Genomic DNA, 22856 nt, shown 5'->3' on the forward strand with positions numbered 1-22856 from the left:
CGAAATCATCCTGTGTACGAGCGTATCGTTGGTTCGATCGACGTCCCGTGCAAAATGCCCATAACATCGGGCATAACGCGAACAAATCTCTCCGAGGCGATCAGTGTGCATGTATTAAATGCGATGACGTTTACCACGCATCGGGGTCGAGCGCTCGAGGAAGTCACAGAGGAGACGGGTAAGAAAAACAGACGAGAAAAGAAGCGAAGGAGGCCAGGGGAAAGACAGAGAAGTAGCGAGGCCGGAGAAATTAAACCGTAAGGACCACCGTCGAGCGGGCGTCGGTGAAATTCGCCAGGCCCGAAGGTCCGTAGAGCGCGAACATCTCTTTTCCCTTCTTTTTTCACATTTCATCGGTTGCTTCTCTGTCCGCGCGTCGGTGAATCCTCTCGATCGTGCGCCAGAGCGGGACGGGAACACGCCATCCGAAACGGAGCTGCTGCGCGAACTTCGGCGAAAGGGAACGATAGCGCGGTCGTGCGTTAAAAATGAAGACATTCAGATGGAGATATGATTCTATATAAATCAACTGGTCGAAGCCGCCGCCGCGTCGTTCTACCTGACCGAGCAAACTTCTCTCTCCCACTCGACCGTTCGGTCTCTTTTCGCGAGTAACGTTTCTCCTTTCGTCGAACACACTCCGTCTCGCTTCTCTTCGCGATTCGAGCCACGATTCCGCGTACCTCTACATATATACCTACCTCTTCTTCTCTCTTTCAATCGCCTCCCTCGCTGTGCTTCCTTCTTTGTATGTTTTTTGCTCTCCTTTTTTTCTCCTGAAAGCGGGCTGGCTCGTGACCGGCGTCCGTCCCGGTAGCAAAAGGATTCATTTGTTTTATCTCGCCGATTTCAATTAATATTTATCGTTTATTTGCTCGAACAGACCCCAGGAACCGCCGATGAAACACCGCTACGCGTCTTTGCGTACTTCTTCTATTCATTATCATCACCAGCCAGTTTGTAATGTCCCGCGGCACTCGGCGTTCGCGAGCTCGGCTCCGCTGATTCCTCGAAGATGAATCGCACGAATCGACACCGGCCGCCACGTTGATTTGTATCTTATACATCCGCGCGTATACATCTAGATAAGTCCGCGGGACGTATCGTCTAATTAGAACTAGTAATAGCGAACCGCCATTGTACGAGCTATCGAAGATCGGCGACGAAAGATACGGGCGAAGAGGGGCAAATTAAAAAATTCCTCGGCCCTCGTAGGATACTCGTTTGCATCCCGCCGAAGCGTATTCCCGGCTGTTTCGTTCCGCTCGATCTACTCGTGATGGGGCGAGTCTTTAAAGCGTCGCGAAATTGCAATATCGATTACGAGCGCATTTTCAAATTGGACTTTTTAAACCCCGTCAAATTTCTGATTTATCGTAAAGATTTCTCGTAAACGTAAATAGGATCGTGAATCAGCGATTTCGAATTTTATCGTTCACTTTATAACGCAGGTAACAAGTCAGAGAATTGTAGTTCTCCTCTCTCCGACGAGGTTACCGAGCAAAGTGTCATACGCGATATTTTAATGTTACGACGAAGAAGTCCGCAGGAATGCTCGCGAGGCGATCCTACACCGAGTCGAGAGTGTGCACCTGCACACGGAGCGGAGCATCGAACATCGTCGAGGATGGTTCGCGGGTAACCTTACAAGTTTCCTCTTCCGCGAATGTCCGACTCGGCCGTGGCGAGGCATGGGAAGCCGCTTTTACACCTGAATGTATATCTGCCGCGATCTCTGTATACCGTTGCGGTACACACAGCTAGAAGTCATAAAGTAAATCAGCTATGATCGACTGGCCACGCTCCATTCGAGCCAGTTCCTCCCTGAGCCGAACGAGAAACGTGCGGACATGCGTCAAGACTTACGGAAACGAGTGGATACGAGTAGGATAGGCTAGGATAGTGCCACGGTCTCGTGATAAATGATAAAATCGGCCAGGAAATCGAGAAACTCGCCGTGTCTGAGAATCTTTTCTCCGGTGCTTTTTTCTATCAGAATTTTTGCGAAGATCGAGTACATGAACGTGACGTGCGGAGGTTGTTACGTTGATGCTAACATCGACATTCTGACAAGGCAGCACCTATACCCGTTTGATAAGCGTCTCGGCCAAATATATTCTACATGGACGCGTTCGAAGGAGTTCTTTGTAAATTAAGTTTACTCAGGCTTCGTTTGCGAGCGACCTTGACCAGCGACGTTTACCCAAGTGTATCATTCGTGGAAAGGTTCAGAGTTCAGCCTGAGACAATAGCGTTACTGGTCTTCCTTGAAACTTTCCCAAGGACGAGGCACCCTCTTGTCCAATTCAAGCTATTAGCAAATTAGTACGTTTCCAGTGATTCCTGAATCCCCCTGACTCTTCGCGATTCAAGTCACTTACGTGATTTATGCTTAACGAGTTGATTTCGAAAATTTGTCGTAATTTGCATACTTTTGTAATCAAAAATCTTTATACAGTGATATGATTCCATTAAAGTAGCCCGAGCCATGGGACCTTCTCAAACTTTCCAAGTAAGATCTTTCTAATGAAAAGAGATCGTGACGCAGGAAGGACACTCCTGCATGTACTAGACCGTACGGTATTTTAATCCGAAACGAGGCATGGCCGTCGCCGGGGTTGTTATCGAGAGAGGAAATAAAGAAACGCGAGCTAACGCTCGGTTCGGCTGAAAGAGGGGGATAAAGGGAGAACGCGAACCGCGTTGTCGGGTCATTCGAGGGGCGATTTAATATAAATCGAGAAGACGAATGGGGCGCGCGGCCTCCTTGAACTCGCGCGCGCGCTCTGTGTATCCCTAGGCGTACATGTATTTAAACAGGCGTTTAACATAATTCATCTACTCTCGGTTCTCTCGCGGCCTCTCTTTCTTCTCCGTACGCCTCGATTCTCTTTCACCTTCTTCTTCTCTTTCGATTACTCTGTACTCTTCCTCCTGCGCCTCTTTCATCCCCTTTCCTTGCTTCTTCCTACCCTTTCCGCGAACCAGCTCAACGACTAGGCGAGTAACCGCGGCGGGACTACGAACGTTGCTCGCGAGAAAGGATAAGCGTATGCATCGAGCCGCGTGCGTTTCGTGGATGGAACCCGAACCGAATACATACTCGCCGCGCTCATATAAATGCAAAGTGGCTTTTAGAATAGGTCGGATGGCTTTGGAAGGGTATTGCCGAACGAATCTCCCAGTTTGTATCTACGTTCGCTTCCGTGCGTTTATTACGCGAGACGAGAAACCAGTAAAAGAACACAAATAAGGAGAAATCAATTTCGTATGTCCTCTCCGCTTGATTTAAAATTTTTATAATTTTTATATTTTACTGTAATTTCGTAAGATGGAAATAATTATCGGAACATCCTGTATAACTTAGCTGACCGCCACAAATAGCATAAGTCAGGGAATTAATTAAATTCATAAAAACGTTTCTTGTAATAGGTTCCTCTTAATTAAATCTCTTTGGAGGAATATAAGAGGCCATCGTTGGAGGCCTTCCTTGACAAGTTTTCTAATTTACAACACATCCACTTCCATCGAACTTAAACTCTTCCGAGAAATCTCTCTGAATATAATCACTGATTTTACTCTCGTTGGAAAGGATACCATTGACATAATTTCTTGTAGCGAGCAGTCGCGATCCGGTTTCACCTGTTGCGGTAATCGCGCGTAGCATCGTAGCGATCGCCGAGTGAATGCGATGCTCGAATCTGTTAAACAAGACCAGGTGACTCGATTCTCGTTCACCGAGAAAATGGGCAACCGTTGATAATCACACGTTGAAACCTTTCGTAGTCGCGCGGCAGTTCGTAATTACGCGTAAAGGCATGTAAAGCACGGTCTTGTGCGGTGCGAGTACGATCATAAAAGCGAATCGAACGAGAGTGCGATACACTTTATATAGCTCGCGCGTAATCGCCGTCTTGTTTGTTGCGTTATTAGTCCCGGCGTTTCCTCGCAAGAAACCTGGTTTCCAGCCTGGTTTCGCTTTAAATCACATCCATCGTCGTAAAAGAATCGAGCGTCGAACGAAACCAGACCAACGACCAAGGTTTCAGAACGATAAAATGCCCGAGGACGTATCATCAAGTGAATTGTTAGCGGAATGGCGTGGAAAAGGAGGAATGCGAGTTTCTCAAGGTTTTCGGATATTTTCCACTTGTCATCGTTCACCGTTCGCCCCTTTGTTATTAGGCGCAGAAGCTCGTAAAGCACGTGAGCGTACTCGGTCGGAACGAGGGCGCATAATACGGGGCCCTACATAATTACCGCGTCGCGGGGAAGCTTTATGGCGGCGCGTTCGCCGAGTATTAATTTTCTTTCGCGCCGTGCTCGAAGCTGGCGCGAAGAAACACAACCTGGAAGCGAGAGAGGAGAAACGGCTGGTGCGGAGATGGATCGGAGAGGAAGGACGAATAAAAGCGAGAGAAACGGAGATGCTCGATGTTACAGAACGCGGTGGGTACCGCGACGGCGGCGCCGGCGAATACCGAGAGATACCCGAGTGTTCTCGCTCGCGCGATTTTATCAGCTCTCCTCCGTACATACACCTTCTTCGTTGCGCGCCGATCGTCCGTCTCACCGTCACCTCCTACCGCACTTTTCACCTTCCCTTCCTGCCTTTCTCGTTCCATCCTCCGCCTTCGCCATCGCGCGCCATATTCTCGAATCGCGGTATTAATTATCGCCACGAGAACACCATTGCAGTTCCTAGTCTTTCATCGGCTCGTTCGCCCCTGTCAGACACTTCTATCGCGCCAATTACCCGCGCCGTTCCGATGGAATCTAGATTCGTTCCGCTAACGACCGAGGCTACTCTTCTCTTAGCGACCAACGCTTTACGTCTTTATTCCAAGGAACGATCCTGCTGTGTTTCTACATTTCGCACGAAACCGTTTGACCTGGGAGGTCTCGACGAGGAAACGGACGCGAGATTACGGTCGTTTTGATATAAAGGAGGGGTGGTTCGAGGATAAGTTGCTAGATGACTATCGAGTCGAAATCAGTCCACTCGGTGATCAGATATAACCCGAGGAACAGCTGCACGTCTAAGCGCTCTGAATCGTACGTGGATCGTTTAGAAACACCTGCCGCCCATTCCCTTGGTCTTCTATCATCGTTTTTAGCCAGAGCTATATAGAAGTCGAACTGGTGCATAATCAGCGCTCACCGAGTCTATTTACCTGTCCATTATAACGCTTTTATTAGCGCGTTCGGTTCGACGCCTTGTCTGGCCTTTAACGTACAGTTATTCTCATAAATAATGAGACTTGTTATTGCCACTCTGTTTGCTTTGCCATTGTAACGCCGCGCTTCTAGTCGTTTCGCTACAGCAGCCGTGACCGTGCAATTACTTCAGGAAATAAATTCATCCACTTCGGGCAGCGTTGCCGCGGACATAATCGAACCTAGGCGAAACGAGAGTCTCGCGGAGCTCGTTAAGCCTGTCGAACGTGAACGCTGTTACGCAACTCCTCCTGAATGCAAGCTACACGTGCGCATTTCTTGGGATATTGGAATATCGGGTTTCGAGCGATTTAATGTTAGAACTATCGGTAACCGGCCTATAAAATCCATACGAAAGAAATTAAAATGTTATAAAAATATATGAAAAAATACCTAACGCAACGTCTTATCAATATATATATTTTAGTATCATCGAAATCGCGCCAATGTTATAGATTTATAAAATCACTACGAAAGATTTCAAGTTGATCATTTCGTGCATTCTGACAATTTCAACGTAGAATTGTTCCTTGACCCTATTCCGTTACCGTGCTAACTCCGAACGAACATTGTATCCTAGATTTCTCGCGATATCTCGGAAAGAGCCAAATATATTCCATTATATATGCACATCGTTCATGATCAGTGCCGTTATCCCCAACGTATCCAAACATACGCAATCGCATTAAGACACCTCGTCTGAAAAGGCTGGTACAAACGAACGAGGACAAAAACGAGGCACAAAGACGGGCGACGCGTGTAGCATACGATCTTTGGACGGGGCGAAGAGGTGGGCCCGAGGTGCAAACTTCGTCATTGTCAAGGAACTGACACTCGGGGGTAGGCCGAAGAGAGCCAGGACCCTCGCCATTAATAATCTTAGCCCGAACGAAGAAACAAAGAGATGGATCGGGCAAGGGGTTGGCGAGAAGGAGGAACACGAGGGCATTTCTGTGCGTGTACCACGCATCACGCCAGCACGTTTCGTTTAGTTGAGAGCGCGTATACGTGGTAGGTATTCGAGAGTGTATCCGATGCGTCCGATAGGGCGGGACACGGGCATAAACAATTGCGCATCGGCCTCGCCCCTTCCCGATACGGTGTAATAAAACGAGAGGTCTCTCTTCGCCGCCCTCCTCCACCCTCGTCGCGCCCTCCACCCCTCGGCCCCTACGATCTCTTCGAAGAGTCTCACCGCTCATCGAGGCCCCGGGGCCAGAAATATCGAAACGAACCACGTCGTCCGCGCGATATTTCAGCGAGCCACAGGGGTCGTCGGTGCTAGTCCCGACCTCCTACGACTGTGCTTCAAGGTCTCCGTCGCGGAGGAAGATCGAAAGAACGCGGACCGATTTTTAGTAACGAGGTAAACGTTGCAATTATGGCCGAACAACCGTCTGAATACGCGTCCGAGTTCTAGCCGAGGGATGCTCTTCGAGAAAGTCCCTGTGAGTGGATCTTACGATGTAGTTTTTTCTCCTCTGTCTCTGAGACGGACACGCGTGCACGTGCGGCGTCAGGGACGTTATCCGATTGGTCGTAACGGTTGCTTTTACGAAGTTGTTTCACTTTTGCATCGAGCTTCGACTGATGTATCTGATGTTATACAAGCGGTAGGTTGAGGTTTTTATGATGGCGGGTTTTTACGACTCGCGGTTTTTTCATGTTTCACCGTGTTCTTGTAATTGGTAGTTTCTTCGTGATTCGTGGGCGGGAATGTTTATGACATGCGAGTTTACGTATTAAAATATTCGTAGCTTTGTTACGAGATTCTTTTTGAATTTACCTATATATCGAGAGTTGGGATATTCCGCGCTATTGTTTAGTTTCTACTCAAAAATTCGAAAAGAATGCTCAGAAAGAGTTCGAAGTAAAAGTAAAAGTTCATAATTTATCCAAAATGGATCGAGGCAAACCCCGTTTCTACATACTTCATCTTACTATTCATCTGCCATGCACTCGCCCTTAACAACTGAAGAGTAAAAATCGAGCTAATAAAAGAACGAAGTTTGGTCACGATCACGAGATATTGTACTTAGGTAAGCGACGAACTTCGAGTTTGGTTGCTTATTTGGGAGATGGTGGCGGGTTTCTCCGGGTGGACCGGGTGCGGCCGTTTAATTCGAAGCCGAACCGGAGGCTGACCTAAAATAGAGGTACGATTTTAATTGGAATAAGTTCCGCGGAGCGTGCAAAAAAGTACAGAGAGCGTTCTTTCTGGCCGCTTCGGGCAAGTGGTCGGTCTCTCGCGCGCTCGCGTGCACGCGGTCCAGACGGACAAGCGGTCCGTGTCGGTTCTTGCGCCGGCGATTAAACCGAATCGCGGACCTGTCGCTTGCTAATTTATTAGGGCGCGTTACCGAGCAGAATACCCCGACCGGGACGGGGTGGTCGGGTGAATTAAATTCGTATTTCGCCGCGCAGGCGGCAGCAGGCGAAATTAGATTCGACGGAGATAAATCCGTGGTGGACGAACGGAGAGAAGTCGGGACGCGTTCACGCCGTAGTCAGTGCCGAGTAAATTGAGACATTCGCAATGGCGGCGTCGAAAGAAGATCGTATCGATGATTAATGTCCGTCGTGGTACCAACGCAACGGTTCGGTAAAAAGCGCGCAATTACACCGCATAACGCTTAATGACTCGATAAGTGGTACCGCGAAACGATACGTATTGTGATGCGGGATTATACATGCAGGCCCTCGTCCGGTCTCCGGCCGGTAATAACTGCAATTTCATCCGGTCTTAATCTTGCTTGGATCGTTTCAAACGGGGGAGGGAGGCATCGAAAAATCGTACCTCACTCGAGGCGCTAGCCATGGCGCGGCCTAGACGCGAGCAGCACTTCGAAACAAAAAGAGTCATCGCGCGGAGGGACCCGAAGAGAACGAAGGAAGAAAGATAGATTGGGCTCTCACCGAAGAGAAGACTTTCCTCGAGTCGGATTAATACCGCGTCGGTGAAAAGCAAACCAAACGAGAGAGAAAGAGGAACGGAGAAAAGGGAAGGGAAGAAACGGTGATCGTTCTTCTCCGGCAGGCCGGACAATAGCAGCGCCGCGAAGTGTAGCGGACAAACAAATAGCCAATTAAAATTCCGGTTGCACGGCGAACATACTTGTATCAGCTGCAGTACTACCAAGCATTGTGCACCAGAGGCATGCGCGAGCCAGTGTCTGGATCGGTTGACTGGACCCGAGTACCAGAAGATCGGTTGCTTACGACCAACCTTCAAGGACTATCTCGAGAAGGCGAATCGTTTGCACCGTTCGCTCAGCTGAATCTTGCTCCGCGCTCCGAAGAGACATCGTTATCGACCGATCGCGCTTTTATCGCGGCCGATTCCAGCTCTCCCGCTGTCACGTTTCGTGGAGATGGTTAATTAAAAAAGCGTTCGCAAGTTCCACGCCAATTAATCATAAGCGCCCGCGGCGATGCGCGGTTATTGTTGCTCACGATTCTTTCCTCTGCTTTTGCCTTCTTTTATTTTTCCGTGTCTTTCTTTAAAGACGAACGCTATAAACGCGGATCGTGATTCTACACGTAGCTGGATCGTCGAGACAGACTGGAAATTAGCCATAGACGGTCGGTCGTTTCGTTAATTGGAACAGATAGATCCGCGATAGTAAATCAAGCGGCACAACGAACGTGATAACCGATAAAATACTGACTCTTACGCTATCTTTGTTACTTGACCCAGCGCGATAAAATCGTGCGAATGATTAATTAAAGCGGGGAATTAATTATCTAGGTGCGGGTCGTTCCGCTCCCACTTGCCGCGCTTAACCATAAACATCCAACTTTAAATTACATCCCCGCTTCAGTATTTCTGGTCGATCGTTTAATCGATAGACATCGATTTTAACTAGTATCACGAGCGATCCCGTGTATCGTTGACCTCGAAAGAAACACACAGTACGCATTATCCAATTACAATAATTCGTGATAACGGATTATTGGAAAATCCACAGCTGATCGTGGAAAGATAAAACTGTTACAGCACATTCTTATGTAAGAAACTCACTCAAAGTTATCAGATATCGGTATTGTCACACGGTGGACGATGGCGTCTAAAAAATAAAGAAAACATTTACAGAAATCGAGCTGCTCCGATATTCGTCGAATCGTCGGCAAGAATGAACGATTACTAAATTACAACGCGCCCTTAGATACGATCGCGGGCCCATAATTGCAGGACTATTCATACATTATTGGCTCGTATATTATTTGACGCGATTCAATAACTCTGAACCGGGACGTTCGATGTTATCTCTCCGTCGTTAAGCCGCATTCGCAATATCGATCGTCCCTGATGAATGGCCGCATTTAAGCCCGTCATTTTTCCCGGTGATTATTAACGTTAAAATTGAATGTGTCCGGAGTGTAGCTGCTACGGCAGCAGAAGCAACAGCAGCCGCGTAGCCTGGCGCTCCCTCGCGAGGACCACGTTCGAAAAAAAGCCACCAGCTCCTTCCTCTTCCCGTTCTTTTTCTTCGATTTCTTCTTCCTCCTCCTCTTTCTTTCTCCACCGAGAGGAAGATCCATCTTCGAATGTGTGTTAAGGTCCCGCGACGCTCCAACTACTGGGAACGCCTCGGCTGCCGCTGCTCCGAGCAAACAGGGGGCGTAATTTATCGAAGGGGTCCAAGGTAAATGAGAAAGCCTCGCGCCAAGAGTTCGGTCACTCTTTGTTCACCGGCGAATCGAGTCCACGCGAATTGCTCGCATGTGTAAACTGTACGCTTACGCGAGAAGTGTCTGATGAACTTCAGGTGTCGTCCGTTCCAAGCTGGAAGCGCGAGAATGTTGGATTAAGGAGGAGATTCTTGGTAGTGGACGATTGATTTATCGATTCATATTGTGTATCGTATCGATGTTTATCGTATTGATAATAAAATATACAAACCGAGTTGATCAACGTGTCATAATTATTCGAGCTATTTAATTACTGCTGGATAAAATGAATTTCCGCTAATTGAATCTATTTATTTGGACATAAATACCGATTATATGAACGGAAAATCATTCATTGGAGAATTAATGTACTCCGGATATATAAACTTCAGCTACATGAACTGCTTGTCTCTTGACAAAATCGTATAAATTCTAAGCCCTACAGTATACATAGCAATATGTTCTAATATTTAGAAACACGTAGATTTCTTTATTAGCTTAACTTTGACCATAATTTTACAGTACTTACTATTCCCTCAAAGTCGTAATTTTCATTAAGCACAAACATACGTTAAACCAGTCAACATTCCAAATGGAATGTACGTTGGTTAAAGATCGATAATAAAAAGCTGACGGCACAGCTTTTACAACCTGCCAATATACACCTATTCGAAACGTATCGCTGTTCGGTGCCGGTAAATAAAGACGCAGGGCGACCGTGGTTCCGCGATTGATGCACGAAAATAAGGTATTTTACATCGATGCGCGTGGGTATCGGGCAGAAATATATGAACAATCCGGCGCGATGTACCTGCGCTCCTGGGGCGACTACCTGCGGCTAATTTACAGCGAGGAGCGCGGATAACTTCCGTCGTTATTCTCTGTAGTTTCCCGCGAAGAGTTCTTTCTCCACGAAGAGTTTCTCGTAACGGGGAGCACGATTAGTCTGAAATACCTGAGAGCGGGAGGCTCTGCTCGAACGTCGTTATTGCGTAGGTTGATCCGGATCTGCATAAGAACCAGACGACGACCTTTCTCTACCTGCCGTTTTACCCTTCTGACCACGAGAACGTTAAGGAACAGCGACCACCTCGGCGATCTTGCGAATAACGATAACGTGGATGGAGTAGCTGGCAACTGGACTCGTGGAACGACTCTACTTGCACCCAATTAGCTGGCTAACCGGTAAATGCAAAGCTTATATTCGACCATCGAATCGCGCCAATGAAACAGGCGAATTAAACGCTTACGATTTCAGGTCTCGCAAAATGGATGACGCGGAAGTTGCCAAGAGCGAAGCTGAAACGGAGAGGGAAGAATGCGAAGATGTAAGTCTCTGAATATGTTCCTTATAGAGTCTTTGATACAATGTGGTTGTTAATTCGATCGTTTAGAAGCTGCACTGATCGACTCTATAAATAGAAATATAATAGAAAATTGCAATTACAACGATTATTTGTTAAAATTCACCTTGCTATCTACAATTATTTACACCGTCTCTTATTACGCTATTTTTACGTTGTTCGGGTTATTCAACTATAGATCTGGTTACAGGAAGAGCTGCCGATCACGACCACCACGAAGAACGCGTTGATAACGACCCAGCTTGGTCCCTGTGACGTTTATCCGCATCGCGTCAAAGTGTCCATCATCGGCGTAGGAAAGATTGGAATTGCCTGCGCTATCGCGATCTTGATGAGAGTTAGTATCAGTGCGGAGCGAGCCGCGCGGACCGCGACGCTCGATCAACCGTCTGATTCCCCGTGATTTTTAGAGAATGGCCAGCGAGGTCTGTCTGATCGATCACGACTCGAACAAGGCTTCCGCCGAGGCCGAGGATATTCAGCACGTTGGAGCTTTCCTGGGGTGTCCTCTAGTAACTGGCACATCAGGTACTTGACAGTCTCATATACGTATTACATATTATATGTATCTTAATCTGATGGATTTTGATGAATACTTTCATGGAAATTGAAATTGAATAACGAGGTACTCGTTCCTTGCTATTCCTTTTGCAATTGTTTTGAACAGTGTACTTCCTTTGGCCATCGGTAAAAAAAAAGTTGTAGGACTTATCGATCGATTTGGTTATTTTATCGTTTAAAAAAATGAAATACTGACACATAAAAAATATACGATGTATAGTTTAACACTAAATCAGAGACACGAAGACGACGAAGACATCCAACATTTACACGCTTAAAACAGGAACAACTAACGAAACGAATAACTAACGTTTCACGTACATACTCCGATCGTCGCTTGTCTACTCGCTGCGGAAGAACCAGGAGTCGAAAGCTAATCCCTCGGCATGGTAATTTCTTCCGCGTGTCAGTGGACGTGACGACGAACTGACGATGCTTGGGGCGAGCATCGATCGCGATCGTACGGCCCGATCCAGGACTGCCGCTTTTAAAAGACGCTGCCGTCGCATCGACTTGTTCGTCAAGAGACCTTCTGTCAACGTGCAATGGGTCAGAAAGAACGGTCACCGTCCCGAAAGGGGGGAATGAATTTTCGGGACGGCGAACAGAGTTCCGAGATCCGGAACCTTCTCTCTTCTCCTGGCCTTGTCTTTTAATCTCGTTGCTCATCTACATCGCCGCGTGCTTACACGCAGGACGCTACAGCAAGCGTTTCCCCGAGCTTTTCACCAGCCAGCTCGTAAATTCCGTGCCACTCTTATTTATCTCGACCGTGATCGACTCCACGATACATATTTTTTTTTTCTCTTTTTTCGGTCCCCTTTCTCCGTTCTTCGCGCAGAGCGTCCTTCTGTCATCCGTGCGCGGCCTCCGGCAGTAAACGTGGCTCGCTCGTGAAAAAAAAATATACCACCTTGCTCCGGAATTCGGGAACAAAAGCTTGGCTCTCTCGCGGTCGTCCACGATGGAAACACCGTCTCGAGCTGGCAATTTACCGGTCTGACGACGCGACTTCGTGAGCCACGATTTGCAGCTACATGTGTTTCCAGCCGATTTCATTTTGTATTATTTCGCGGTCGTAAATCTTCGGCTTTGAATTTTAAACGGGATGTTTCGATCGAGTGGATCTGGTGTCTCTCAGTTGTCGTTTTTGCACAGTTTACTAGCGAGTATACGCTGTAATCGTTGGTAAATTCGAATGCTCACGACGCTGTGATGCGATGTTCTTGAAATATTCTACTCGCAAATTTTTACTTCCCATCCGCACACATAGTTTCCCTTTAATCTCGCCCGCATCCGAGAGTAGCAATTACCGGTACTACAAGTAGAACAGACTCGGCTTTTTACCGACTAATTTATCTCAAGTGTCATCTCTACGTAGCAACGAGTGTATCTCGGTTGCGCTACAAGGTCGCACCATGCATCGTGAAGGTGTTAGCTAAAATCGGTGCTTCTTATTTGTCTTGACCACGTTATGTACTGTACGCGGTTATCGGCGCATCTCTATAGACAAAAGAGAGAATCCTCTCGGATACGAGAGAAAAGGTGCGTTCGATCCCTTCCAGCGTTTTGTATTCCAACAGCTTCCGATGGCTTTATTACCGAACGAGATATTTCCAGCGAGAGATTTCCAGAAAGGGATGCCCGACTTCTAACGATTCTTTCTTTGGTATTCTTATCTCGGCTAGGGTAGAACGTGTTTCGCATAAGCATTCGACGAATGCGCGTTAGCCGAATTTAAGACAGTTCTTCTTCGTGGTACAACCACTGTTTTCGACAGAATTCCACGATACTTGATCGGGGGAAAGTATGCGAGTGAGAATCTCGCCGGGTAACGAGTGAGGAATTATTTCGAAAATGCACGTGGAAATTTGTCTGCATATGGCAAGAAAGTGCGTTATTACCTGAATAATTATCAGGAATTTTTACTGACAGATTTCAGTATGGTGAAGGAATCCGCAGTGGTGATAATTTGCACTCGCGAAACCGCACCTGGTGAAAGCCCAAACGTAAGACACAATTTCAAGGTCTTCAAGAAAATCATACCTGCTGTAGCAAGATTCGCATGTAAGTCCGTCATCCTGGTCGTTACTCAGCCGACCGATGTGATGTCCTACATCGCCTGGAAACTATCAGGATTTCCTTCTAATCGCGTCCTTGGCATCGGTACACTGATAGACTGCGCGAGGTTTCAAGACTTCGTGAGCAGAAGATTAAACGTGGCGCGAAGTTCAGTTACTTGTATGGTGGTCGGGGCGCAAGGAGACATGGCTGGTATTTTATACTCAATAATGAACTATTATCGTATATTGGACCGTGTATCTTTTGTAGTTCCTATATGGTCGAGCATCCAAGTGGGTGGAATGAAGCTTCGGGATATAAATCCTAGAATAGGGGAACAAGACGACCCTGAGAAGTGGTACGAAATCTCGGAGAACGTAAAGAACGTGTGAGTGATCGTTACGGGTGAGATCGTTAAGGGGAACGAGATCGTTTAAACTCATTTTGCGCGGGCACGTTTCAGTGGCACACAACTGGAGGAGAAGAAAGGATCGTGTTGTTGGGGCGTTGCTGTTTCTACGGCGGAAATCGTCGATGCAATTGTTAGGAACACCAAAGTCGTGCTCCCGGCGTCAACGCACATTCTCGTGAGTCGAAATCCTCGCTTGCTACAAACTCCAAATTTTACGATGGCTATGAAAAGTATTATATTTACGCATATCATTACTTCTCAACGAAACTTTTCTCTTGGCAAACTTTCGCAGTACATGTTCGTCGATGTATTACCAACTACCGAGTTACATGCTTTTTAAAGAAAGAAAATATTGTCCACAGAGTTGCGCTCACGGTACGGACAAGGACGTGTACATGTCCGTGCCCTGTGTGATCGGTCGAGAGGGTGTGTACTGTACCGTGCGACAGAAGCTAAGCGAACAAGAGAAGTCGGCGGTGCAGACGTGTGCGGACAGTATTCGAAGTATACTGCGGGAAAGCGGGATTCTCCAGGAGACAAACCACGAGACGGAGTAGCGAGGAACGAGCGAAGAGAAGAAGAGGGACGTGGTAGAGTAATCGCGAGACGGTGGACCGCGTGCTACCGGAAATTACGCAGCAAGGAGTGCGAGATCGAGACGAAGGATGTAGCGTTTTAGAAAGCGTCTTCATCAATAACAAACGCGCGCACCTGGCGACCGGTTCTCTGTACGGGTACATAATAAATGACAGTACAGGAATTGACTTTCTAGAAAACTATCGTGTCCCTCGCGAAAAACCGGTCGTTGGTGTAGTTTGTGTCCTATTATGAGCTATTCGTGGCGTTTGTCGATGGATCATCCGTGCGTTGATCACGAGATGCGACGTATCTCGATGGAAAGATGGAAAATGTATCTCAAACAGCCACATATATATACACACGCACGTAGTTGGGATTTATTGTAAATTACCATTGTTGTATTATAACTTCACGTTGTTCGCTGTTTCATTCGAGGGAAGATCGGGGGCAGCTTTGGTAGTTACTCAACGACCGTTCGAACATTTCCGGCAATAGAGTGGTGAACGAGGAAGGAAGGGTGGTTCATGCGGAGCGCGGTGTTCAATTAGCAATTTAATATTCGTTCGTGGCTCATGTGGAGCCCGGTGCCACGAGCAATTGGATCTCAAGTGTCCGACGAAAAACTCTTCTCACGTGACCGGCAAAGCGGAAATTGAAATTCGCATACACGTTCGATAACGGCGTATCCCATCTGTGCCGATTCGACAGCTGTCCATCGATTTCGTACGTTCGTCATTAGCTTGGGCTATAGAGGAATCGAAAGAGCAGTTTTCTGAAAAGACTGTATAATCTTTGTTCCTTTCCAATCGATCTCGATCTTATCGCGAATCAACGTTTCGCTCTGTGAATAGACAACTTCAGACTTAAAGAGTGATGCAACGTTTGACTGTCACTTTCGTTGTTTAACTTAATGGAGATGAAATTTATAGAGTATTACAGAGATACTCCAGGTTACTGATCTAGTTTCGGTTCAATCAAATCCTCGGGATGTTACACCTGAGTCCTGAGTATCAGGTTCATTGACGATGGCCGTACCCAAGAAGAAGTTACTCGATACCGTCTGGAACACCACGACGTTTTTGCTCACCAAGCAGCCGGAAGATTTCGTGGAGTGTCATCGCGTTAAAATCGTCATCGTCGGCAGCGGTTACACGGGTGTCGCCGTTGGAATCGCGATTCTCTTCAAGGTTCGTCGAATATTTTGTATCTCTAACCTATCTCAATTTCCCTCTGACTGAATAAGCGAATAAATTTCCTATTACTTCATAGAAATATGAAAATTTATAAACGGAAATCGTGGTCTTCGAACATTAAACATACGGTAAAAAAAAAATTAATACAATTCGAGAGAAATTGGTGATCAAGCAACGAGTAAAACATAAAAAGGATTAAGAAAAGAAGAAATCAAGCGGTTGTTCAAACACTCGAAAAGACCTTGCGACGATAAAAAGCATGATCGTCTATAAACAACATTCAAGCCCTCGCCAGTCCACCAGCGCGCGTGATTCGTGTTTGCCCAAGGAGAATCATCGTTGCGGTAGCAAACCTACTAGATCTATATATTCTAGTGGTCGACAAAGGGCAAGGAGTCGGAGAAATACTTGGATAGGCGTGTGCGCTCGTGTACGTGCATTCAAGCGAGGGACGAAGGCTGAATGTGGGCTCGTTAGTGTGCCGGGATCAAATGGGATATTATGCAAATGATCCACGAAAGACCAGAAGAGGGAATTCGGCGACAAGAAAAGGCAGAGAGATTGGAACTTAAAAGCAGTGAGAACGAAGAAAGAATGAGGGAGGACGAGGAACGTGCTTCCCTTTGCTCGTTATCGGATCGTAACGCGAGCATTTACACGTCGGACGCCCCCGCAGGATCGTCGCGGCGCTGATTTATTCTAGTCGCCAGAGGAAGAAAGCTGAAATCCATACTTGTCTACGAGGACATCCAATCCTTATCGCATTCGCTGATCCAAGGGCCTCGTTTCTTCGTGCGTGCGCGGGTGGAGACCTTTACCTCCGTTTGTCCACGGAAGCGGTGGTTTAAACGAAATTGAAAAGTTCTCCCTCTTTGTCGATGCAAGGTCGAGCGAATGACGCTGTCATTACGAATCGTTTCACTGTTCCCTAGAGTGTAACGTTTCATATTCTTCTCGTATAGCTAACAAGGGTGAGTCAGTGAGTGGTTAACCCATTAAGAGCCAGCGTTGCGTTAACGCAACCTTTTCATTTACAATTTTGCCTTCAGTCGATTCACATTATTGAATTTTGTTTTTATGTGATTATGAAATGGAATTTGTGCGACTTTACGTCACGTTTCTGCAATTCATATTGCGTTACTGTTCGGTCCTTGGCTCCTCGACGAATCAATGATTAATCGAAAGATTGACCCGAATTAAACATACATCACTGCGCGTGATAACTGCGCGGACGTCGTTAGGTGAGAGAAAGGCCTGGGTAAAACGGGGTGAATCGTGGAAGGAGTGGCAGTCTGGTAATCGGAACGCTAGCATATTCCGGTAGGAGATAATGAACGTGGGCGACTAATTCCAGGTTTCGGTTTCCGTGGATCGTTACGAGGGCAAACAATGAAGGCCGCGCATGGTGAATGTCAGGGGCGGGTCTGAATGTCGTTATATTCCGCTCGTAGAGTAACAACGTTATACACGTTTACAATGTCCCTAATAGTGACCACGCTGTTCCCGTTTCCTACTATTTCAGTCTGTCATCAAGATCTATAATGATAGTTGCCGGGACGGGCACTCCTTTGGACGCTGCATTATAATTTTCCTTATGAAACCAAGTAATAAACGTTACTCGAAGATATTCTTAAGTGCCATCGAACTCATTAACGTCACCAGAAATGTTTGATACCACGGCAACGATGAACGAGGTGAATGGATCGAAGGGTAATATCGTATAACAAAGAAAATGATGAAGCAGAAGCAAGGAAGGCAAAGTGAGAAGGAATAAGAAGAAGTGGAGACAGTGAATCGTGCGGTTGTTCCGTCGGTCCTGGCTTGGCAGATCGCATCAACGAGATGATCGCGAGGTACCAGCGTTCCAGTACCATCTCCACGACTTACTGTCCACCTTACGAGCCCGCTACACCCAACTCGCTCGGTAGTGCTTGCATAAGACGTTCATCTTCTTCTTGTTCTCGTCGCTTCCCAACCCGTTGTTACGTGTCATGTCCGTCGGGTCGCATTAAATCGTACAAACCATCTCACGGGTCGGTACTGATGGTGAAAAGTTTCCTGCTCGTGAAGCTATATTTCATTTCGAGTTACAGTTGTTACGATTCGGAGATTGAGAGAAAGTAAGTGAAATATATACATAGTTCGATTATTCGCATATGATCGTAAGTTTAAATGGTAATGTTTACGAGTGGACTACATCGGCTAGAAAATAGCGTTGCGTACTAAAATTAATTCAGCGGAAGCATAATAAAACCTGACCTGATGACGGATCGAGTGTCACACCTTCGGTACCTTGCGACCTGTGATCAGCTGCGCTTCTCTGAAGCGGAATCGACGAGGGTAGCCAAGAGTGAAGCGCTGACTGGCCTAGGTAACTAGAACCGCATGAGAGACTGCACGAGAAGTAGGAAAGGATCGGCGATCGGTTTTACTCGATCGAATGCAAATTACACGACGCAGGTCGTTTCACCGGAATCGTTAATGCGTTCGTAGCGATCCTCGTCTCGGTTGTCTCGTACGTTCGCTCCCTCTCTCGCTGTTGTCCACGGTCATGCGTCATTAAAAATCTCGTTACAAAACACACACGGCGGAGGAGGGTTTTTGTGAGTTAATTACCGCTCAATATCGTCGCACGATACGTGTGGGTATTACACGAGGGATAGGAAGAGGAAAAAGAGAAAGTAGAAAAAAAAGAGGAGGAAAGAAGGCATAAGGGAGGAACATCGACGAGCTGGCGAGGAAACTTCATCAGCTGCGATATTATGCATGCTGCGGAAGTCATGCTTGATGAAGTATGGTGATTAAGCGGTGTACAATAACAGATTGGAAGCACAAGGGCGTAACGTAATATATTAAGAAGCCGTTTCTGTTGGTAGCCGCGGGTTTGTCTTAACGTGTGAAAGCACCATCTGTCAGAGAAAAATGTGTCCATCTGCTGGCGCGGAAACGAAAGCGGACGAAGCGTGCACCGCGGTATACGGTTCGGCTATTTGCTACGAAAACGTGTGTGCTCGTCCCACACCGATACCCTATTATTCAACCGGACGAATTAGACCGTGATTAAGAGAAATTACCGAGTTAAAAACGCGCAGCGATTGATGCCCGAGGTGTCGCTGAAAAAATTTCTACACGAAATTATAGACGTTAGACGATAGAGGAACATCAATTACCAAGAGGAAACGAGATTTTGACAAATACGTAATCGCCCCGGGGAACGTTCCTGATGCACGATCAATTATTTCAGCCGCGTTCCTTCGACGTTCGAAGCATCTAATAGCTCTTTCTTTGGACGAAGAATCGGTGCAATAGAAGAATTATCACAATACGAGGAGGAAGCTTAACGGGAGCTTTCTTTACTATTCATCCAGCCAGACCGACGAATATCGCTCGATCAAGACGTTCCGAGCAAAAACTAGCGATGCAATCTGCTAAACGCCAAAGATAATTACCAGGACAACGTGAAAAATCTCAAATTCCATCAAATTCGTGTTACGTAACATCAGCAAAAGGGAAGACTCGTGATCGAGCGAACGCCGACAAAGTGGTCCTCTCCTCTCACGGAATAGTCCGGTCTCGCTCGAACGAAGAGATGATCAGACCCTAACGATCCTTCGCATTAAGGGATCGCTCGAATGGCGCGATCGATCGCGCGCGCGACCACGTACTCTTAATGCGATTCCCGGGGGTCTTGATTGCGTAACGATTTCGAGTGCGTAATAACTCCCGGCCGTTGGCTAGTTCCTGTTAATTACTCTTTATAATCCCCGGTTCTGTTGCTCGTTGCAGCGTCTCGCCTCGGAGGTGGTGTTCATAGACGCGGACGAGGAATTGGCGAAAGCAGAGGCGGAAGACATCAGCCACGCGGCGGCGTTCCTCGGCAACCCGAAGATCGTCGGTACCAAAGGTGAAAATAAATTTCATCTTTCAGCCGTTTTTGTGTCCGAGAGATTGTTAATAAAGAAAATCGCGATGATTTATCAACCGTGGGACCATCGCAGATTATTCCATGGCTAGAGATGCCACGGTCTGCGTGATCACCGTGGGGGATAGAGCTACGAGCGACGATGACGAAGCAACTTTGATGGATCAGAATTTGAATATTTTTAAAGACGTTATCCCGAAGGTCTGCAAGTATGCACCAAACAGCATACTTTTAATCGTGACGGCGCCAGGTATAAGCTATCAGGCTTCGTAGTTGCACTTTACATTTTTTAATATCGATGCATGTACGTGGTGTGGTATAACGACGTTACGTCGTGTTTCAGTGGACATACTGTCGTATGCAGCCATGAAGCTCTCAGGCTTCCCACCGCACCGTGTGATGGGGTTGGGCACATTTTTGGATAGCTGTAGGTTTCAGTACTTCATCGCGCAGAAGCTTGGAATTTCGGCAAACTCGGTGCAGGCCTCTATAATTTGTGAAAACGGACCCACGTCTGGTAATTAGCGTACCGTATACTATCACTGTTACGTTTAATCGTTTCTGAAAGTGCGTTGAACGTTGACACCGAACAGTACCCATCTGGTCCGCCGTGACAGTCATGGGCATTAAACTGAAAGACATCAACAGAGATATCGGTACTAAATCGGATCCAGAATCGTGGGGTGAATTACATACAAAAGTAATCGAATCCGATAAAGATCTTATCACGAGGAAAGGATATCGCTGTTGGGGTACTGGTATTTGTGCGGCGGAAGTCGTAGATGCCATCGTGCGAAATACTTGTATTTGCATGACGGTATCTACCTACTTAAAGGTAACGATTTAATCCTTACTCCTACTTTTTTCTTCCGTTTTAACGCGCGATAGTTAGTTATCAATCTTTTCCAGGGTTGTAGACACGGTCTGGAGAAAGATGTCTACATGTCACTGCCCTGTATAGTCGGCAGAAATGGCATACAAACGCTTCTTCGTCATCCGTACACGCCGGAGGAGCAAGAACTTACGGAGGCCTCGTGCAGAGCCATTTACGAGACTCAAAAATCAATTCTTCATACTTTGGAGTGAATCTTTACGATCTCGCCAAGTACAAACGTTTTCATCACTTTCGTCGACTCGTGCATTCGTTGGAAAGTCCATAATTCTAAAAGTTCACTCGTGACGCGAAAGAACAATGTTGTATTGATTAAATTACACAAAAACCAGCAGCGAGATGAGATTTCGGTGGCAGAATCCATGCTTAAGAAGCACAGCCAGTTTGTTTTACAAACCGAATTTCTTTTCTTTTTCTTCGGCAACCGATGAATAGGGGAGGCGCTATAAATTGCACGCGCACGCCACTCGGCCGATTTCGGCCAATTTGCCAAGATTAATGTAGACCAGGGATAATTAATTGGCGGACGTACGAAGCGGTTAACCGTCCCGCCACCGGCGACCGGTCGTGATAAAACGATCGCTATTACAAACACAAAGAACGCCAGTTTCGAAGACGCGATGGTCAACGATACAGCAATCTTTTATAAAATTCGCTTTCGCCGATACCGGCCTTTTGTCTTTGTCAGCAGCGGCATTAGTCAACAAGTTTTCGCGTCGACGCTCCTCGACGCTACCGTCGTACCCCACAATTCGATAAAGTCGTTTCCCAAGGAATAAAGATACCCGTGTTCAATAATGAATGCGACAACGGTTCCTACTTACGCTACGGACTGCCAGAAGAAGAAATTTATTCATGGAATTCAGCGAAACATCGTTGTTGCCGGTATAAGCTTCGTACGAAATAATCGACGGTGATTCATTACCTCGATTACAGAGCGAAATTTCGTCGAGCAAACCGGCCAACTCCGGTGGAAAAAGCGCGTGAAACAGAGACGCGATCGCGGCAATGCCGATGCCTGCTGCTTTTAATGGCTGTTCATCCTCTTTCTGGATTCATATTCTCGAAATGAGCAAGGAACCGTATAACGAAGAGAGGCTTATAATGTAAACGCGGCTCGTTGTCGTCGCGACGACCAACCACCAGCAAATTCTTCGTCGTTCTCTCGCAACAGGAGCACGGGGACACACCGGTGATTCATTATACATGCTAACGAATGTGCGTTACGAGAGAGAAAGAGGAAAAATGAGAGGGAAAGAGAGGCTACGAGGGGTTTCCTGCGGCTGGAAGCCACACCAATAACGACGGGGAGTACGGCAACGTCTTCATCTCCGACGCACCGGCTTCTTCTCAAGCGAAGCCGTTTTTCTGTATTATCTCGATGACGAGTCTCGAGCACGTAATTTATATCGCAAACCTAATAACACGATTCTGTTCCTCCATGTCTCCCCTTGTCAACATCAAGTCGTCTATTTCCCTACTTTTCGCCTACCATCGCTAATCTTCGTTATCATTCAGTTTCTTGTTCGAAGTGTATAAAAATGAAACAAATATCGAATATATTCCTCTATGAACTTTCCAATCAGCAACGTTTGGGAAGTAATTTGGCGAGGAAAATTCATAATCCTCTCGGTGTCGGAATACGAGCGAAAAAGAAGGAGGTTCCCGAGGACATCGTTCACCAGCGAAACACCGCGGTAGGTACTACTAATTACTGTACTTTTTATTTCGCTCCGACATAATGCCCCGCCGGTTCGAGCAGCGGGTTCGGTTCACCATGAGCGGAGGTGGCCCGGCCGCCGCGTCACAAGGAGAAAAAGGAACACGTGTAGGAGTAAAAAGGAAGAACGAACGGAGAGTGGCCAGAGGCCGATGGAACACTGTCTGGCTCCCCTCTTGTAGTGCAATATCCGATGCGTTCGGATCATTTATGCAGCGATCACGACACGTATGCAAGCACGGCAGATCTTAAAGCATTCGGTCG

At 46.9% G+C, this 22856-nt stretch overlaps 2 protein-coding genes across 2 annotated transcripts; both read left to right on the plus strand.

The window, feature by feature from the left end:
* Positions 1-10302: 10302 nt before the first annotated feature.
* LOC117153594 (L-lactate dehydrogenase) lies at positions 10303-14850 on the plus strand. Its single transcript, XM_033327780.2, has 7 exons — positions 10303-11073; positions 11147-11216; positions 11443-11589; positions 11663-11780; positions 13749-14262; positions 14338-14461; positions 14649-14850. Exons 2-7 carry the CDS (start codon positions 11157-11159, stop codon positions 14841-14843), a joined length of 1158 nt encoding a protein of 385 aa, XP_033183671.1. The 5' UTR covers positions 10303-11073; positions 11147-11156; the 3' UTR covers positions 14844-14850.
* Positions 14851-15875: 1025 nt separating this feature from the next.
* Positions 15876-22363, plus strand: LOC117153610 (L-lactate dehydrogenase A-like 6A). The gene is made up of 6 exons (XM_033327804.2): positions 15876-16052; positions 19845-19962; positions 20057-20230; positions 20324-20497; positions 20574-20815; positions 20890-22363. Exons 1-6 carry the CDS (start codon positions 15891-15893, stop codon positions 21064-21066), a joined length of 1047 nt encoding a protein of 348 aa, XP_033183695.1. The 5' UTR covers positions 15876-15890; the 3' UTR covers positions 21067-22363.
* The last annotated feature ends 493 nt before the right edge of the window (positions 22364-22856 follow it).

The sequence above is a fragment of the Bombus vancouverensis genome, chromosome 1 (assembly GCF_051014615.1).
Source record: "Bombus vancouverensis nearcticus chromosome 1, iyBomVanc1_principal, whole genome shotgun sequence".
In the NCBI taxonomy this organism is placed as follows: Eukaryota; Metazoa; Arthropoda; class Insecta; order Hymenoptera; family Apidae; genus Bombus; species Bombus vancouverensis.

Excerpts from the sequence above, each read along its gene's own strand:
- LOC117153610 (XM_033327804.2), top strand. The coding sequence starts at position 15,891 with ATGGCCGTACCCAAGAAGAAGTTACTCGATACCGTCTGGAACACCACG. Across the intron at positions 20,231-20,323 it reads TTTAATCGTGACGGCGCCAG|TGGACATACTGTCGTATGCA; the intron begins GTATAAGCTATC and ends GTCGTGTTTCAG. Across the intron at positions 20,498-20,573 it reads TGAAAACGGACCCACGTCTG|TACCCATCTGGTCCGCCGTG; the intron begins GTAATTAGCGTA and ends GACACCGAACAG.
- LOC117153594 (XM_033327780.2), top strand. The coding sequence starts at position 11,157 with ATGGATGACGCGGAAGTTGCCAAGAGCGAAGCTGAAACGGAGAGGGAA. Across the intron at positions 11,217-11,442 it reads AGAGGGAAGAATGCGAAGAT|GAAGAGCTGCCGATCACGAC; the intron begins GTAAGTCTCTGA and ends ATCTGGTTACAG. Across the intron at positions 11,781-13,748 it reads TCTAGTAACTGGCACATCAG|ATTTCAGTATGGTGAAGGAA; the intron begins GTACTTGACAGT and ends TTTTACTGACAG.